Source organism: Hypanus sabinus, chromosome 7, assembly GCF_030144855.1.
Source record: "Hypanus sabinus isolate sHypSab1 chromosome 7, sHypSab1.hap1, whole genome shotgun sequence".
Classification (NCBI taxonomy): domain Eukaryota; kingdom Metazoa; phylum Chordata; class Chondrichthyes; order Myliobatiformes; family Dasyatidae; genus Hypanus; species Hypanus sabinus.
In genome coordinates this window covers 74,622,061-74,643,178 of record NC_082712.1, presented here as the reverse complement: position 1 = coordinate 74,643,178, position 21,118 = coordinate 74,622,061, and the positions used below count along the sequence as shown (strand labels likewise).

Below are 21,118 nucleotides of genomic sequence, written 5' to 3'. Positions count from 1 at the left end.
GAGACCCGAAGTGATCAGATCCTGGGACTGGGCGCCCTTTGCTATCTGGTCCTTTCTTAACTGATCCACCTCAGCCACCTGACTGGCCCCTCTGCGCCGCAAGCAATTTAGCTGCCTTTCTAGCCAAAAGGTGAAGAAACTGGTCAAAGAACACTGAGGCTGTCTACAAGAAGGGTCAGAGCAGTCTCTATTCCTTGAGGAGACTGTGGTCCTTTAATATCTGCGGGAAGATGCTGAAGATGTTCTACGAGGCTGTGATGGCCAGTGCTATCATGTTTGCTGTTGTGTGCTGGGGCAGTAGGCTGAGGGTAGCAGACACCAACAGAATCGACAAACTCATTTGTAAGGCCAGTAATGTTGTGGGGGTGGAACTGGACTCTTTGACGGTGGTGTCTGAAAAGTGGATGCTGTCCAAGTTGCATGCCATCTTGGACAATGACTCCCATCCACTCCATAATGTACTGGTTAGGCACAGGAGTACATTCAGTCAGAGACTCATTCCACCGAGATGTAACACTGAGCGTCGTAGGAAGTCATTACAACTCCTCCCTCGGAATGTCAGACACCCTGAGCCAATAGGCTGGTCCTGGACTTATTTCTGCTTGGCGCGATTAACTTATTATTATTTAATTATTTATGGTTTTATATTGCTGTATTTCTTCACTATTCTTGGTTGGTGCGGCTGTAACAAAACCCAATTACCCAATTTCCCTCGGGATCAATAAAGTATGTCTGTCTGTTATGTCAGCTCTAGTTTGCAGTAAAATGAGGTCTGTGCCTGCCATTTTATCAAACCTCCGCCCCACAATCATAATTTTGCAGACAGCTTTAACAATACGTAACAAGCAAATTAACAATTCATCTGGAGTACGACGATCTACCCCACTAAACATGCACACATTAGTTACCAGTAACCCTGTGGATACACACCATTGCTCCACCCCGGCAACATCCATATTGGCACAAACTGAAAACATACAACCCAGTGGTTCAATGCTCAGGGCGATCACACAGTATCCAATGAAATCAATCCTGGACTGATAACCCACAGCTGTAAATTCAGGTTCAGCTGGCAGCGTTAGTCTAGGGAAAGAAGGTCTTCGGCCCTGCCAAACTTGTGAAATCTCGTTTGTGTGGATGCTGCGTGATGTTTTCCTGTTATAAATCAGTACTACAAAATAACGAACAGTACACCATATGCAATTAAACAATTTAGCTTTATGATTCTTAATTTGACTAGAGGGTTAGTAAAGAAAACAAAACAAAAGGGCCTATTTTAAAGCAACAGTCTAATGTGCACCTTGCAGCTCAAGGTTTTCCCCTCCGCTAGTTCTCCATTGATTTTCCCTGGGCATCGTCGACTCCCGGCTCCATTGCATGTCCACCCCGTCCTGCAGTCTATGGCCTCTCCGTTCCAGCAACTTCTTTCTCCATCTTCCACTGAACAAAAAGACTATGAATCCCTCACTCTCGGGTATACGAGAAAGAAAACACTACCCTCATTGGACAGTGCACATTCCAAAGCCCCCGTTATCTCTAGTGATAACCCAAACACTGCTGCTACAGAGAAGCCACTACAGTAGCAGTGAAAATCTTCTCAGGGCATTACACTTCCTTCTTCCTTTTGATTAGATTTTCCACTTGTCAACCAAGATTCCTTCACTCTGCCATTCTTCCCTACCTCAGTGGGTCAATCCTATCTAGAAGTCTAGTAAATTCTTTCTCAACAACCTTCAGAATTACGTTGTCCATTTCTTTGAGTACATTTGTTCCCAACTTATGCTCCCAACTTCCTGCTTAATAGCATCATAATTAATTCCCCCTCAATTGAATGCTTTCCAATATCATCTGCTACTATCCCTGTAAAGGCTGTAGTAAAGGTCATGGATTTGTGGTCACTGTCTCTAATAATATCTGCACGTTTATACTGCAGTAATATTTAGGACATGTTTTATAAACTAAAATTCACCAAATAAATGTTGCGAGTGAAATTGTGTGGTGCACTAATATATAGGAATCATGATTGCTTCGTAACATTGGATGGTCAACTGAACAATTATGATTGCACCTCAGCTTTTATTTTGAGATATAAACATAAAGTAGGAGTAGGATTTGGTCACTTCAGCCTGCCTTTTTTTAATTCAAATTATTGCTTGGCTGATTGTAATCTCAACTCTGCATTCCAATTTATCCCCACGAAATGCTCTATAGTGAGGCGGTTAACATGTTCTCCTCACACACGATAGGTCCCTAGCTTGAACTTAGGGGAGCATAATTTTAGGTGCGGTACGGTAGCATCGCAGTTAGTGCTGTGCTCTTACAGCGACAGTGACCTGTGTTTTATTACCACCGCTGGCCCGGAGGATTTTCTGTGTTCTCCTCATGATCACGTGGGTTTCTCCAGGTGCTCCAGTTTCCTTGCACGTTCCAAAGATGTACTGGTTATTAGGTTAACTGGTTATATGGGTGAAACTGGGTGTCATTAGATTGTTGAGCTGGAGGGACCTGTTACTGTGGTGTACCTCTAAATAAATAAATATCCCTTTGCCCTGTTTAATTAAAGCAATCTGTATTCATTCAGTTTTAGAAAAGATAGCATTTTTAAATTGAAGCGGTGCAGTGCAGACTGCAACTAGTATCTCGTAAATCATTCTTTGGTCATTATAACATTAGTTATAATTCTATATTTTAGTTATTATTAGTTTATGATTCTAAAATAGCAGCTGAAATTTAATACCTCAGTAACCATATAACAATTGCAGTATGGAGAGAGGCCATCTCGGCCCTTCTAGTCCGTGTTGAACGCTTACTCTTACCTAGTCCCATCGACCTGCACTCAGCCCATAACCCTCCATTCCTTTCCTGTCCATATACCTATCCCAATTTTTTTTTTAAATGACAATATCGTATCCGCCTCTACCAGCTTTCTTCACCACCCTATCCACATGAGATTCCACCTTCAGGGAACTATGCACCATTATTCCTAGATCATTCTGTTCTACTGCTTTCCTCAATGCCCTACCATTTACCATGTATGTCCTATTTTGATTAGTCCTACTAAAATGTAGCACCTCACACTTATCAGTATTAAACTCCATCTGCCATCTTTCAGCCCACTCTTCTAACTGGCCTAAGTCTCGCTGCAAGCTTTGAAAACCTACTTCATTATCTACAATGCCACCTATCTTAGTATCATCTGCATACTTACTAATCCAATTTACCACCCCATCATCCAGATCATTAATGTATATGACAAACAACATTGGACCCAGTACAGATCCCTGAGGCACACCACTACTCACTGGCCACCAACCTGACAAACAGTTATCCACCATCTCAGTAGCTGTAAAATGCTTAATGACAATATTTGTTCTTTGTTCAAGGTGTTGTCTACTCAACGCACAGAAAAGTTCTAATATTTGAACCTGTTAGAAATTCTGTTTCATGGCACAAGGTTTAAATGACGCTAATCATTAGTACGAGCATGAAGAATTAGTAAAAGCTATCATATTTTTTTCATGCATGTGTGACAGTTCTTGTTGGGAACATCCACTTTAAAACCTCTCCCCTTTGTGGAAGTCATAGTCATGCCACACACTATGTCCCATCACTTCCACGGTGACCATCAAGTCCTGAAATAAATAAAGTGCTGGAAGTCACACAGCATTTTTGACCTGAAATGAAAGTTCTGTTTCTCTTCCCACAGATTTGGCCTGCCCTGCAAAGTATTTTAGATTTCCAGCATCTGCAGTTTTTAAAATTTTTTACCCATGCATATTAAACTTGTTTATCATCACTTGTTCTGTACACTTCATAGCTCAATGATTCAAATATTCATCCAGAGCAGGGGTTCCCAACTTGGGGTCCAGTAGACCCCATGGTTATTAAGTAGAGTCCATGGCATAAAAAATGTTTGGGAAACCCTGAACTGGATGGTTTTTAAATGTTCTGAGAATTGCAGCTTCCACTTCCTCAGGCAGCCCTTTTCAGATTTGAGCCACCATCCAGGTGAAAAAAATCATCTTCGTACCCCTCTGAACCTCTTGTCCCTCATGTTAAGCCTGTACTATCTGGTTTTAGTCTGGCCTTGCCTTATTTACCTTCACCAAGCTCTAAGGATTGATCCACCATTAGACATGCTAATTCAGGGGTCACAAAACTTTTGCACCATGGACCAGTTTAATATTGACAATATTCTTGCGGACTGGCCGATGGTGGTGTTAATCACGAATGGAATATAGGTGATAAGTCAACTATAAGTCATTTATAAGTGACTAATACTCTCAATTTCATTTCTAAAAGGCTTTATCTAACAAATTTAATATAAAACACAGCGCATATATTCCTAGTATGAGCATATAAAATTATTGCAACACACCAGTGAAAGGACAAGGTTCCTGTACCGGGGCCGCGGTGGTCGCAGTCCAGAGAGAGCAACCGACCGAGCGAAGAATGCGACAGGGCACACACCCGCCCCCCCCCCCCCCCCCTTTTGGGTAGTTAGGATCTATTGGCTGACAAAAGTTTGGCTCGAGGGATGACTTTCAGTAGATCGCAGCGAGGTAGCTGCTCTGCTACTTAAGAAACCCTGAGCCCGAATTAGGTCGTCTGTGAATATTTTAGCACCGGGTTCCCCGCGAACATTCGGTGTGCTAAACAGGTTTAGAGGTGATGCCCAGATGTCTGCGCTCCAGGCCAGTAGCAACCGCATTTCTTGTCGGCAGTGCGAGACGGCCGGTTGCCTGAGGCCATCCAGTGATCCCTGGCGCTAGGGTATTGTAATGACCTCACATGCGTTCAAGTTCAACAGTGGGCGTGACAGGGAATGAGGAAAGGTGCAGTTGACTCATATTGTTTCATATCAACAAATCATATTGTTTCCTCGTGTCCCGGTAGCACATGCTTTGCGGCTCTGTGGTTGGGGACCACCCATGACTTCATCACTTTTAATGGTAAATAGTTCTAGAATTTCACCATCTCCCACCCCTCACAAATTAACTATTTACTGTATCTTACTTTTTCGTGAACACTGATGAGATTATTTAATTAAGACTTCACCTATATCCTCTGACTTTATGCATGATTGTTGATTTGATGCCTAATCAGTCCTAACCTTCCTGATAACCCTGTAGAAATTGGCTTTCCCTTAATTTACATCCCATCCTTTCCAAAACTACTTTGAAACTTAGAGTTACGGTTACAAACTCCAAATTTCCTCTAATTCTCAAATTACTTGCCCAGCTGTGTTCCTTAAAATTGGATCCAGTACTGCCTCTCCTCTTATAACATTATCTTCAAAAAGCTCTTAGATATATTTTTAAAATTCCATTCCCTTCAAGACAACCCCAGTTAACTCTGCGGAATCCCCTGCTACTGTATCCAATTATTTCACCCCTCCAACCTTTGCCTGTACAAGACCATAGGACAAGAAGTTAGAGTTAGGCCACTTGGCCTGTCAGTTCTGTTTTGCCATTCAATAGGAGCTAGATAGATATCTAATGGATAGGGGAATCAAGGGATATGGGGCCATGATCTCAATGGCGGTGCAGACTCGAGGGGCCGAATGGTCTACTTCTGCACCTATTGTCTATTGTCAATCATGGATGATTTATTTTTCCCCTCAACTCCATTCTCTGGGCTTCTCCTCGTAACCTTTGATGCCCTTACTTCTCAGCCTCTGCTGTCCAATAACTTGGCCTCCACAACTTGTGAATTCCCCAGGTTCATCACATGCTGACTAAAGAATATTTGCACCTCTGCCTTGTTGTAAGGCCTGTTCTACATATTTAGTGAAGTGATTACATGCTTTTCTTTCTAAGTTCTACCCTTTTGATTTCACTTGAGAGCCTTGCAGGATATCCTCCTACATTGGTGAGCTCCTTAATTAATAATGCAGTGCCATCTCTTCTATTACATTTTACTCCCCTACTCCAAATATTACCACCTCCCTAAAACGTGTTCTTTATGACCTGACAGAAGATATTGCATTTATGATACAATGTATTGAAAGTCAGGTATAATCACTTGGCACTTTGATCACTGCAGTCTCCCACAGACAGTATCAGAGGTCAAGTACATTGCTGAGGACAATTAGCCTCTTTGTAGCAGGAAGGGCCAGACTGACTGCCTAGATAATTCCTTTATGCCAGTCAGCTGAGACAGAAATCTCTAATAAGTTGATAAATTTTTGCTATTTCAAAGTTCAAAATACATTTAGTATCAAAGTATGTGTACTATACAACATTGAGATTCATCTCCTTGCAGGCAGCCACAAAACAAAGACACCTTAAAAAAAGACAAACATGCAATGGGCAGGAAAAAAATTCATGCAAACAAGAAAAGTTAGCAAATAACATTCAGAACTGAAGTTCACGAAAGTAAATGCATGGCCACACAATGAGTCATCACCACTGATAGTTGCAGGCCACAGACTCAGTTCAGTGCAGAGATGGCTAAACCTTGCAGAGCAGTGAGCTGATCTGGCTCATACTTCATCTCCGGCCTTGACAACCTGACCTTTCCAATTCACCCCGCCACTTAAGTTGACCAAACCTCAAGTTTTTCCTTGTTCTCGGGCCAGGGCCCAGATCCCTTGGCTTGCATTGACCCCATTCACCTCGACTCAGCTCTCCAAATCCGTTCCAGCAATGGCCAAACATTGGATCATTCCCTGCCCTAGGCCCGAGCCCTGCCATCTCAATTCAGCACATACCCACAGTGCCACAGTCATCCTACATCTTTGAGTCTTCAGTTCACACCACAAAAGTGTCTGGTCATCCAAGTGGTTCAGCAGCTCAGCTCCAAAAGGGAAGTTGCAGATTATTGATTGCAGTGGTCATATCTGAGGAAAAGTGTGATTAATACAGTAATTTCTTGTTCTGTTTGCTATCAGCAATTCCTCGTGCTTCACCACTGCCATTTCCTGCTGGAAAATCTAGGCACTCAGTGGGTACCATGCTAGCAGAGTAGATAGCGTGATGCATTTAGTTAAGGCTTTGGTGTTTGGAGTTCAATTTCGACATCATCTGTAAAGAGTTTGTACGTCCTCCTTGTGAATGCGTGGGTTTCCTTCCAAAGTTAAAGATGTACTGGCTAGTAGGTTAATTGATCATTATAAACTGTCCTGTGTTTAGGCTAGGATTATATCAGGAGATTGCTGGACAGTACAACTCAAAGGGCTGGAAGGCCTGTTCTGCATTGTATCTCAGTAAATAAATAAACTTGTGTCAGTCCGACCTGACATAGTTTTGTCAATTTCTTTTATTTAAATGGAGAGAAATAGTTCAAGGGAATTGGATAAATTTATATTGAATTGCTTAAATTATCTAAGATGAATTTAAATTTGAATCCTCTTTTATCTAAATATTCTTAATGCTAAGTGATTATTTCCCATTTTTTTGATACTTTTTATAGTTGGATTGTTTGTCTATTTTCCATTTTTGTATACATTTTGTCTATAATTCTTTCCAAAAGTCAGACATTCGCAACCGTAATTTTTTTTGTGTTGATTTTGATCGTCAGTTTATGTTGCCTAGTTGACGGTCAAATCCATTGTGAATGAAATAAAAACAAAATCCTGGAAGCACTCAGCAGATCAAGCAGCATGTGTGGAAAGAGAACCAGTTAACAATTTAATCCTGGACCTGAAGTGAAATGTTCGCTATGTTACTCCCACCACAGATTTTGGCTGATTGTTTCCAGATTTTCTGTTTTTATCTCAGATTTTCAGCATTTGCAGTTTTTAAAATTTTCATTTCTGGAGTTATGTCTTTTATTGCTGTCAGCGCCCAACTGCTTTCTGATGCAGGCTGAATGAAACAGCTTATTATGACCTGCTGATTCTATATTGTATACCACTGGTCAAAGTTTCAGATTTTTCTATTTTCAGAGGAAGTAGAAGACGAGATTTTGAACACCAAACATTTTCACCATGTATACGACACTATAGAAGGCAGCATGAACTGTTGCTTTGATTTCGAGGTGAATGATTGGTTAAATACAAGAGCCTGAAGTAGAAATGAGTTTTTAATCTGGCATAAACAGAAAAATTATAAACTGTATGAACATTTCTGGATATCAGAAGTTAGTTGGGGTCAGGAGCTCAGGGCAAGGAGGAATTTGGAGGAACTGGAGGTCAGAGTTATTTAGAGCATCTGTATGAATGATCCCTGGGTAAATATTGACAGTAATTATGGTGTATACCTAGTCTTTTTTGGAGCTAACCGTCTCACAGCTTAGTTCAGACTCTTGCTTTGCTGTTTAGTTGATACCTAAGAAAGCTACTAAATTGAATCTGGTGTAAGTGAAACACAGGAAGCATGCATAATTACGGAATGAGGATCTGAAGAAAATAAGGAATCTGGGAATATAGACCCATAATTCCTTGAAAGTGGCATCACAGATAGATGGGTTGTAAAGAGGTTATAGAGAGCTTTGACCTTCATAACCCAAAGAATTGAGTATTGGAGTTTGGGTGTATTGCTGAAGTTGTATAAGATATTGGTGCGACTGAATTTAGAGTATTATGTGCAGTTCTGGTCACCAACCCACAAGGAGGATATCAATAAGATTGAAAGAATATAGAGAAAATTTACAAGGGTGTTGCTGGGGTTTGAGAGCTTCCGTTGTAAGGAAAAGTTGAATAGTTTAGGACTTTATTGCTTGGAACATATGGGAATGAGGGGACTTTGGCAGAAATATACACAATTATAAGGGATTTAGAAAGGGTAAATTAAAGCAGGCTTTTTATTGAGGTTGCGTGAGACTAGAACTAGAGGTCATAAATTAAGGATGAAGGCTGAAATGTTTAAGATGAGCATGAGGGGTATCCTTTTCACTCAGGGTGGTGTGAGTGGTGCCAGTGAAAGTGGTGGATTTGGATTCAATTTCAACATTTAAGAGGCTTAGTAAGTTCGTGGATGAAGGTATGTGGAGGGCTATGGTCCAGCTGTGAGTCTATGGGACTAGACAGAATAATTGTTCAGCACAGACCAGAAGGACCAAAGGGCCTGTTTCTGTGCTGTAGTACTCAATGACTCTACTTTCATGTGCCTGGAATATGCTATTATATATAGTTCTATATTGGGCCTTATTGGGCCATCCTGAAATATAAGTCATTCAGGTCATTTACAGAAGGTAGAAACACTGTTATGCCTGAGAGGCAGACTAAGACAAGACCTGAATTTGTAATTTATAACCATGTCATATATGAAAGTCTGTAGGTGAACATTGCCAATGATGCCTTAGTCATAGAGAGCTTTGACCAAGGGTTTATTCTAGATTTTGAGGAAATGTTCTTCAGGTTCAAGGGCAACATATCAGATAACATTTGGGGGATTAGAAAAATGTTCCCCTGAGTGTGCATTGTTTAAACCAAATAGGTTTATTATTCTCTTTAGCTATCAAGGTGATGACACAACCAAAAGAAGCAGGTTATAATGCTGCTGTTTTAGCTCTCCAGGAGCACAGGGGAATTTTGATCCTTTCTTGACCTTGGAAACTTGAACACAATTCTAAAATGGAAAATGGATAAAAAAAAAATCTGAAGTTATTTTCTCTGCTGCTGTTATTCAGACAGAATCCTCCAGAGGTACATCTCTATCAAAGATACGTATTTTCAGATAGCCATGAGAAAATTACATGAAAAGCTGGTGTGTACTTGAGTGGCTGGTACATGCTGTTACTATATTGCTATAAACTTAAGCTTATCAATACTGAGCCTGTGAGTTGCAAACACTACAAGCTACTGCTTTGATACATACACCCTACTTTGAAAGCTGATTCATCAGGCACATTATTAGACAGCAATCAAGATACAGGTACCTTGACATTATTTGAAAACCAAATGATATTTGGCAGTACTTGCCTGATTATTACCCAATTGCAATAAGTCCTCAAAGAAAACTTATACTCACAAAATAACTTAACAATTTAACATTATAGTGAGTTTGATCAGTCTGCAGTCCCCTGTACATTATCTGTGGAGCACAAGTTTTTTATATATATATATATACACACACACATAAAATATAACTTTTCTAAAAGGGATATAGGAGAAGAGGGTCCTGCGGAAGTGGTTGCACATGTCGTTGAAATTGATAGTCAAGTCAATTGAAAAAAAGTTAATAAAGTTGATACAATTTTGAGTAACTGACACAAAATACTGTGGACGAATTCAGTAGGTCAGGCAGCATCTGAAAAGAGAAATGAAGAGTTGACATTTTGGGCTGTGACCCTTCATCAAGAATGACTCCTATTCTAGTTGCTTTGTATGAGAAGGATGCAGTGATGGCATTGAAGAAGGTTCAGAAAAATTCTGTGATGAGGGACCACAGTTCCAAGGATAGATTAGAGAGATTGTGACTGTTGATTTTTGAGATGAGATGGCTGAGGGGAGGTCTGGTAAAACAATGATGGATCTGGACAGGATTGGACACTCTTTGCTTTGGTGGAAAGATCAAGGACGAGAAGTTATAAAAATAAAATAGAATTAATAATGATATTAAGAAAAACTTCTCTGCGCCTATTATTGAAATTTGGAAAGCACTGCATGCATGCAGATGGGCTGAACAAGGGCTCCATTGTGGACAAACGTGCTGTGAGGAAAATTTGCAGGTCGCTGCAGATTAGAGGCATCGAATTGCTTTTGTTGAGACGTGGCACTGTCATAGTGAGCTGAACGGCATCCTCCGGTGTTGCAAACATTCTGTGATTCAAAGAAAGTTGAACCCTCTCAAAAGTGCCATTGGAAATCTCACAATTGTTCAGAGTTTTCATTTTTATAGGAATTTAACCAAATTGTGTAATAGAAAATCCAAAAGGATCAAACTGATCTCGGTAAATGGGTTGGTTCAATCATAAATTCATTCCTCACCAAGGAAAGTTATAAAAATGAACTCAACAGATTTGATCATTTATCTGCTACAAGGTCTATTCTATGAAGAAGTTTGATTTTCAGCATGCTTCATTGTTAATACTTTATAACAAATCACAAATGCAGTTGCAAAGCAGTGAATGTAGCACAGTGGCTTTCTGATAAGATAAACGTGGACATGCCAATTGAATCCAGGCAAGCTTAAAACTCATTTGTGAGGAAGATGACTGGTATGTGGTGGGAAGATATCTAAGAAAGATTGTCTATGATTAGCAAATCAGAAAGCTGCAGGAATTTATTGTTCCTTTGTGATGTGTGCATTTTCACTCCAAGTTCTCATGCTGTTTGTTGCCTCTTTAGGCACAGTCAGAAAATAAGAAAAATCAAGGATACCAGTTGTTTGGAATAACAAAGTCAGAAGCAAAAGTTGTGCCACAATTTCATTCTAAAGGTAAAATGTGTCCTTTCCGTATTATTTGAAACCAGCAAGTTCATTGATTTTTAAAAATTAAAATGCCTAAATTTAGTATAATATCTTCTTCTGAAGAATGCATGCACCATATAGTGTTGGACTAGACTGTATTCTAAAGGATAACATAAAAAAAGATTCCTCTGTGTTACTTTGATGTTGGAATTCTTCCAAAAATTGCATTCCCCTTTGACATGTAATGTGAACAGTTCACTGGAGTACCCTTTTAATTTTTATTGTCTGATAAGTGAGAGCATGTTGCAGTCGTGAAACACGTTTCTCATTTTGAAAGTCAATATGTTAATACTTACATCCTTTTCATCTTGTTTGATAAAAGTGGACACTCCTATAGGTTTCTGCTGTGATCTATTTCATTATTTTCCTTGGTTTTATTCACCATGAAATAAGTTCAGTCTAAATTCTCTTGCCCACTTGCTCCTCACACCAAATTTTGCTTACCCATCATAACAGTTACCTCTTCCCAAGGCTACTCTCCTACCATTGTCTCTCTTTCAAAGTTCTCATCCCCATGTTCAAATTAAATAATTGTCTCTCTCCATTCTGTAACCTCTCCAAGCTTTTGGAACCATTTCACTCCAAGATTGGCCTTTAACTCTAAAAGCTTTCTCTAGTACTCCTTCCCAGACCTTTTTGGTTTTAATTGTTTATTATATCTCTTTGAGATCTTGTGTCAATTTGTGTCGGAATCAGAATCAGGTTTATTATCACGGGCATGTGATGTGAAATTTGTTAACGTAGCAGCGGCAGTTCAATGCAATACATAATCTAGCAGAGAAAAGAAATAATAAAAATAAATAAGTAAATCAACTACATATTGAATAGATTTAAAAAGTGCAAAAACAGAAATACTGTATACTTTAAAAAAAAAAGAGAGGTAGTGTCCAAAGTTTCAATGTCCATTTAGGAATCGGATGGCAGAGGGGAAGAAGCTGTTCCTGAATCACTGAGTGTGTGCCTTCAGGCTTCTGTGCCTCCTACCTGATGGTAACAGTGAGAAAAGGGCATGCCCTGGGTGTTGGAGGTCCTTAATAATGGACGCTGCCTTTCTGAGACATCTCTCCCTAAAGATGTCCTGGGTAATTTGTAGGCTAGTGCCCAAGATGGAGCTGACTAGATTTACAACCTTCTGCAGCTTCCTTTGGAGTAGCCCCTCCATACCAGAGAGTGATGGAACCTGTCAGAATGCTGTCCACAGTACAGCTATGGAAGTTTTTGATTGTATTTGTTGATATGTCAAATCTCTTCAAACTTCTAATAATGTATAGCCGCTGTCTTGTCTTCTTTATAACTACATTGATATGTTGAGACCAGGTTAGATCCTCAGATAATAGACAATAGACAATAGGCGCAGAAGTAGACCATTCGGCCCCTCGAGTCTGCACCACCATTCTGAGATCATGGCTGATCATTCACTAGCAATACCCAGTCCCTGCCTTGTCCCCATATCCCTTGATTCCCCTATCCATCAGATATCTATCTAGCTCCTTCTTGAAAGCATCCAGAGCATTGGCCTCCACAGTCTTCCAAGGCAGTGCATTCCACACCTCCACAACTCTCTGGGAGAAGAAGTTCTTCCTCAACTCTGTTTTAAATAACTGACCTCTCAATCTCAATCCATGCCCTCTGGTACTGGACTCTCCCAACATCTGGAACATATTTCCTGCCTCAATCCTATCAAATCCTTTAATTATCTTAAACGTTTCAATCAGATCCCCTCTCAATCTCCTCAATTCCAGTGTGTACAAGCCCAATCTCTCCAATCTCTCTGCGTAAGACAGCCCTGCCGTCCCAGGAATCAACCTAGTGAATCTACGCTGCACTTCCTCAATTGCCAGAATGTCCTTCCTTAAACCTGGAGACCAAAACTGTACACAATATTCCAGGTGTGGTCTCACCAGGGCCCTGTACAAATGCAAAAGGACATCCTTGCTCTTGTACTCAATTCCCCTTGTAATAAAGGCCAACATTCCATTTGCCCTCTTCACTGCCTGTTGCACTTGCGCATTCACCTTCATTGACTGATGAACTAGGACTCCTAGGTCTCTTTGCATTTCTCCCTTACCTAATTCTACACTGTTCAGACAATACTCTGCCCTCTTGTTCCTGCTTCCAAAGTGGATAACTTCACATTTATTCACATTGAATGACATCTGCCAAGTATCTGCCCACTCCCCCAGCCTATCCAAGTCTCCCTGTATTCTCCTAACGTCCTCTTCGCATGTCACACTGTCACCCAGTTTAGTATCGTCAGCAAACTTGCTGATATAGTTTTCAATGCCCTCATCTAAATCATTGACATAAATCGTAAAGAGCTGTGGTCCCAATACAGAGCCCTGTGGTATCCCACTAGTCAGCTCCAGCCAGTCCGAGAAACACCCATTCACTCCTTTGCTTTCTATCTGCCAACCAGTTTTCTATCCATGTTGAAACCCTGCCCCCAATGCCATGAGCTCTGATTTTACTCACCAATCTCCTATGTGGCACCTTATCGAATGCCTTCTGAAAATCTAGGTACACAACATCCACTGGCTTACCCTCGTCTAACATCCTTGTTACACCCTCAAAAAACTCCAACAGATTAGTCAAGCATGATTTGCCCTTGGTAAATCCATGCTGGCTCGGCCTAATCCTATTACTGCCATCAAGATGTGCCACTATTTCGTCCTTAATAATGGACTCAAGCATCTTAACCACGACTGACGTTAGGCTAACAGGGCGATAGTTCTCCGTTTTCTCCTTCCCTCCCTTCTTGAAAAGTGGGATAACATTAGCCACTCTCCAATCTTCAGGAACTGATCCTGAATCTAAGGAACATTGGAAAATGATTACCAATGCATCCGCAATTTCCTGAGCCACCTCTTTTAGAACCCTCGGATGCAGATCATCTGGACCCGGGGATTTATTAGCCTTCAGTCCTACCAGTCTACTCATCACAGTTTCTTTCCTAATGTCAATCTGTCTCAATTCCTCTGATATCTTATGACCCTGGCCCATCCATACATCTGGGAGATTGCTTGTGTCCTCCCTGGTGCAGACAGATCTGAAGTACGCATTAAATTCTGTTGCCATTTCCCTGTTTCCCATAACAATTTCTCCCAATTCATTCTTCATGGGGCCAACATTGTTCTTAACTATCTTCTTTCTCTTCACATAGCTAAAAAAGCTTTTGCTATCCCCTTTTATATTCCTGGCTAGACTGAGCTCATACCTGATTTTTTCTCTCCGTATTGCTTTTTTAGTTAAGATCTGCTGTTCCTTAAAACTTTCCCAATCATCTGTATTCCCACTCATCTTAGCCCTGTCATACTTCTTTTTCTTTAATGCTATACAATCTCTGACTTCCTTTGTCAACCACTGTGTCCCCTTTCCCCTCTTTGAATCCTTCCTTCTCATTGGAATGAACTGCTTTTGCATCTTTTGTATTATCCCCAAGAATATCTGCCACTGCTGATCCACTGTCTTTCCTGCCAGGGCATCCGCCCATTTAACTTTGGCCAGCTCTTCCCTCATGGCTCCGTAGTCTCCTTTATTTAATTGCAACACTGACACCTCTGATCTGCCCTTATCCCTCTCAAATTGTAGATAAAAACTTATCATGTTATGATCACTACTTCCTAATGGCTCCTTTACTTCAAGATCACTTATCAATTCCTGTTCATTACACATCACCAAGTCCAAAATAGCCTCGTTCCTGGTTGGCTCAAGCACAAGCTGTTCCAAAAATACATCCCTTAGACACTCCACAAACTCCCTATCCTGGGGTCCAGCACCTACCTGATTCTCCCAGTTCACCTGCATGTTGAAATCTCCCATAATGACTGCATTACCTTTAGCACATGCCAATGTTAACTCCCTAATCAACGTACCCAATATCCACGCTACTGTTTGGGGGCCTGTACACAACACCCATTAGGGTCTTTTTACCCTTTCTGTTCCTCAGCTCAATCCACACAGACTCTACTTCCCCTGTTCCCAAGTCACCTCTTGCTAAGGACTGAATCTCATTCCTCACCAACAGGGCCACCCCACCCCCTCTTCCCATATTTCTGTCTCTACGATAGCACGTATACCCTGGTACACTCAATTCCCAGGCCTGATCCCCTTGCAGCCATGTCTCCGTTATCCCAACAATATCGTAGTTCCCCATTTTCATCTGAGCTTCAAGCTCATCTGTCTTATTTCTGACACTACGCGCATTCAAGTATAGAATTCTTAGCCCATTCCTCCTCTCTTTGCTTAAAACACTGTCATCCAGGAACTTGAAGCTGCTCACTCTCTCCATGACTGATCCCTCTATGAGGAGATTGGTATGTGTTCCTTCATCTTACCCTTCCTGAAGTCCACAATCAGCTCTTTGGTCTTACTGATGTTAAGTGCCAGGTCGTTGCTGCGGCACCATTCCACTAGTTGTCATATCTCACTCCTATGTGCCCCCTTTTCACCACCTGAGATTCTACCAACAATGGATGTATCGTCAGCAAATTTATAGATGGTATTTGAGCTATGCCTGGCCACATAGTCATGTGTATATAGAGAGGAGAGCAGTGGGCTAAGCACACACCGTGAGGTGCGCCTGTGTTCATTGTCACCGAGGAGGATATGTTATCACCAGTCTGCACAGACTGTGGTGTTCTGGTTAGGAAATCGAGGATCCAATTGTAGAGTGCGGTACAGAGGCCCAGGTTCTCATCGTGATTGTGGGAATAATGGTATTATATGCTGAGCTATAGTTGATGAACAGCATCCTGATATAGGTGTTTATCTTGTCCAGCTGGTCTAAAGCTGTGTGGAGAGCTATTGAGGTTGTGTCTGCAATTGACCTATTGTGGTGATAGGAAAATTGCAATGGGTCCAGGTCCTTGCTGAGGCAGGAGTTCGGTCTAGTCAGGATCAACATGTTAAAACATTTCATCACTGTCGATGTGAGTGCTACTGGGTGATAGTCTTTAAGGCAGCCTACGTTATTCTTCTTAGGCACTGGTATAATTGTCACCTTTTTGAAGCAAGTGGGAACATCCACCCGTAGCAGTGAGAGGTTGAAAATGTCCTTGAATACTCCCTCTAGTTAGCTGGCACAGGTTTTCAGAGCCTTACCAGGTACCCCATCGGGACCTTCTGCTTTGCGAGGGTTCACTCTCTTTAAAGGCAGCCTAACATCGGCCTCTGAGATGGAGATCACAGGGTCATTAGGTGCAGTGGGGATCTTCACAGCTGTAGTTGTGTTCTCCCTTTCAAAGCATGCATAGAAGGCGTTGAGTTCATCTGGTAGTGAAGCAGCGCTGCCATTCGCTTTGTTGGAAGTAATGTCTTGCAGACCCTGCCAGAGTTGCCGTGAATCTGACGTCGCCTCAAACCTCATTCAAAATTGTCTCTTCACCCTTGAAATCATAACTAATTTTCTGGTACAGGCCTGGTCCACCAGACTTGAATGCCACAGATCTAACCTTTAGCTGATGACGTACCTTCCTGGTTCATCCATGGCCTTGGTTTGGGAATGTACAGTAAGTCTTTGTAGGCACACAGTCATCCACATAGGTTTTAATGAAGTCGGTAACAACTGCAAGTCAGGGAAGTTACAGTCAAAAGTCCACAGCTATGAAAATGCCATAAAATGCTTCACTGTTTGAAAGGTGCAATATTAATTCATTGTTAAACTGATCATGGAAATGAGAAGAATGGTAACAACAAAAAGTAAGATGAAAATTCAACCATAATCTCCTGGGTGAATGACATTTAGAATAAAAAAAGCTCTTAATATCATAAATTGTACAGAATTTTCAAGAGGACCAGAGATCTGGAAAAACAGGTTTAAATAGGAGCTACAAATCAGGTGGATGGACACTGCCAAAGATGTATTAGTGTGTGCAAACCTATGCCATCATGTGAATCCAAATGGATATTTGTGTGAGATATGGCAAAAACACAGTTAATCTTTCACTATATCTATACTCTTTTGTTTCTCTATGAGAAATTTCAGTGACTTTGGATATAATAGGCTTTCTCAGTAGTAGGTAGGAAGGTAGAAGTCAAAACAGAAAGATGTACTCCCAAGAAGGAACTATGAATGGAGAAATATGAACCATTTTAAAATATTTTCATCGTTATAGATTCATAGAGATACAGCATAGAACAGGCCCTTTGGCACAATGAATCCATGTTGAACATTAACCAACTATTTACTTTCATCTTTTATTAATCCCCTTCCCTTTTAATCTCCTCCCAAAATTCTACCATTCACCCACACAGTAAGGTCAACTTACAGCTGCCAGTTAACCTGACCAATATATATGTCCTCAGTATGTGGGAGGAAGATGGATTACTCATGAGAAACCCACACTTCTACATCTGTGACAACCTTGTAACAAAGTTAAGGAAACAGTTTTGGTAAAACAGCAGCAGTCTGCAAGCATCTACAAAAGTGTAGGGAAGATTATATATGATCATTCCCAGTAAAAGATAGATGTGTCACTTTCAGATTATAGTTGAAGGCAAAAAGAAAATAAAGTACCAATGTACATCTTGGTTAAAATTGTGTGTACAATAATGACTGTTAATTTGAAACTGTAAACACAATCTTAAAGTAGTAATTCATTTTTGAGCTCATAAAGCAAATGTTAATGGTAGTAAAATCACTGCATCAGTCTTGAAAAAGTCTTGTTTAATGCATTCTCTGTTTCTGATTTGGCTTATAGTATTTCGTGGTCAGACTCTTGATTCCTGCCATCAGGCTTCCCACACCATCTCCTGTTACCAAACTCTGACCTCTGCTAAAGTACCACCCCTCCCCCACCACTGCAACACAGAATCAGGTTTACGATCACTCACATATATTGTACAATTTGTAGTTTTGTGGTAGTCGTATAGTGCCTTGCTTAAAAATTACTATAAGTTACAATAAAAATATACTTAAAAAGTGCAGTAGGAGAACAAAATAGTGTAATGTGCATGGGTTCATTCATTATTCAGAAAACTGATGGTGGATCTGAGGAAACTGTTCCAAAAATTTTGAGTATGCATCTTCAGGTTCCTGTACCCCTCCTTGATGGCAGTAATGAGAAGGAGGTATGTCTTAGGCCTGAAAACATAGGAAAAGAATTGGGCCATTCAGTCCATCAAATCTGCTCTGGCATTCCATAATGGCTGATCCTGGATTCCACTTAACCCCATACACCTGCTTTCTCGCCATATCCTATGATGCCCTGACCGATCAGAAAGCTATCAACTTCTGCCTTAAATATACCCATGGATCTGGAGTCTATTACAGTCTGTGGCAGAGCATTCCACAGCTTTACTACACTCTAGCTAAAAAAAATTCCTCCTTACCTCTGTTCTAAAAGGTCACCCATCGATTTTGAGGCTGTACCTTCTGGTTCTGGATGCACCCATCGTACTAAACATCCTTTCCACATCCAGCATATCGAGTCTTTCAACATTCGGTAGGTTTTAATGAGATCCCCATGCATTCTTCTAAATTCCATTGAGTATAGGCCCAAAGCTGCCAAACACTCCTCATATGTTAACCCATTCATCCCCAGACATTCTCTCACAGCACATCCTTTCTGAGATACGGGGCTTAAAGTTGTTGAAAGTACTCCAAGTGCAGTCTGACTAGTGTCTTATAAAGGCTCAGCATTATCTCTTTGCTTTTATATTCTATTCCCCTTGAAATAAATGTTAACATTGCATTTGCCTTCTTTACCACAGACTCAACCTATAAATTAATATTTTGGGAGCATTGCATAATGACTCTTAAGTCCCTCTGCAACTCTGGTTTGAACCTTCTCTCCATGTAGATAATAGTCTGTGCTATTGTTCCTTTTACCAAAATGCAATATCATACATTTCCTAACCCTGTATTCCATCTGCTGCTTTTTTGCCCTTTCTTCCAATTTGTCCGAGTTCTGCTACATTCACGTTGCTTCTTCAGCACTACCTACCCCTCCACCTATCTTTGCATCTTCCGCAAACTTTGCCACAAATCCATCAGTTCCATTATCCAAATCATTAACAAACAATGTGAAAAGTAGAGGTCCCAATACTGACCTCTGAGGAACACCAGATACTGGCAGTCAACCAGAAAAGGTCCCTTTTTTCCCCACTCACTACCTCCTGCCTGTTAGCCATTCCTCTATCCATGCTGGTATCTTTCCTGTAACACCATAGGATTTTACCTTGTTAAGCAGTCTCATATGTGGCGCCTTATCAAATGTCTTCTGAAAATCCAAGTAAATGACATCCACAGACTCTTCTTTTTCCACTTTGCTTGTTACTTCCTCAAAGAACTCTAAGAGTTCTTTACAGAACTTTACAGAAACCATGTTGTTTAAGTCACTTTTTTATCATTAGTGTTCAAGTACCTCAAAACCTCATCCTTAATAATAGACTAACACTTTCCCAACCACTGAGGTTAGGCTAACTGGCCTATAATTTCCTCTCTTTTGTTTCCCTCCCTTAAAGAGTGAAATGATATTTGCAATTTTCCAGTCCTCCGTGATCATGCCAGAATTGAGTAATTCTTGAAAGATCATGACCAATGCATCTGTTATCCCTTCAGCAACCTCTCTCAGAACTCTGGGATGTAGTCCATCTGGTCCAAGTGACTTATCCACCTTATGACCTTTTAGATTGCCTACTGCTTTACCTTTGTAATTGCAATGGCACTCACTCCTGCTCCCTGACACTCACAGACCTCTGGCACACTGCTAGTGTCTTCCACAGTGAAGACTTATGCAAAGTACCCAATACGTTCATCTGCCATTTCTTTGTCCCTCATTACTACCACACCAGCATCATTTTCTAGTGGTCCAATATCAAATCTCAACTCCCTTTTACACTTTATATAACTGAAAAAACTTTTGGTATCTTGCTTTATATTATTGGCTAGTTTACCCTCATATTTCATCTTTTCCCTTTTTATAGCTTTTAACCATATAACAATTACAGCACAGACCATCTTGGCCCTTCTAGTCCGTGCCAAACGCTCACTCTCACCTAGTCCCATCGACCTGCACTCAGCCCATAACCCTCCATTCCTTTCCTGTCTATATACCTATCCAATTTTTTTTTAAATGACAGTATCGAACCTGCATCTACCACTTCTACTGGAAGCTTGTTCCACACAGCTACCACTCTCTGAGTAAAGAAGTTCCCCCTCGTGTTACCCCTAAACTTTTGCCCCCAACTCTCAACTCATGTCCTCTTGTTTGAATCTCCCCTACTCTCAATGGAAAAAGCCTATTCACGTCAACTCTATCTATCCCCCTCATAATTTTAAATACCTCCATCAAGTCCCACCTCAACCTTCTATGCTCCAAAGAATAAATACCTAACTTGTTTAACCTTTCCCTGTAACTTAGGTGCTGAAACCCAGGTAACATTCTAGTAAATCTCCTCTGTGCTCTCTATTTTGTTGATACCTTTCCTATAATTCAGTGACCAGAACTGTACATAATCCTCCAAATTCGGCCTCACCAATGCCTTGTACAATTTTAACATTATATCCCAACTCCTATACTCAATGCTCTGATTTATAAAGGCCAGTATACCAAAAGCTTTCTTCACCACCCTATCGACATGAGATTCCACCTTCAGGGAACTATGCACCATTACTCCTAGATCACTCTGTTGTACTGCTTTCCTCATTGCCCTACCATTTACCATGTATGTCCTATTTTGACTAGTCCTACTAAAATGTAGCACCTCACACTTATCAGTATTAAACTCCATCTGCCATCTTTCAGCCCATTATTCTAACT

General features: G+C 40.8%; 1 protein-coding gene across 5 annotated transcripts in view; it reads left to right on the top strand.

The window, feature by feature from the left end:
- The window catches only part of cntln (centlein, centrosomal protein), a 515,524-nt gene that overhangs the window by 281,665 nt on the left and 212,741 nt on the right, over positions 1-21,118 (top strand). For all 5 annotated transcript variants that reach the window (XM_059974898.1, XM_059974895.1, XM_059974896.1 and 2 more), the window contains one exon: positions 11,234-11,324. In XM_059974898.1, the coding sequence (XP_059830881.1) occupies positions 11,234-11,324 (91 nt within the window). The remainder of the gene's footprint in view (positions 1-11,233; positions 11,325-21,118) is intronic.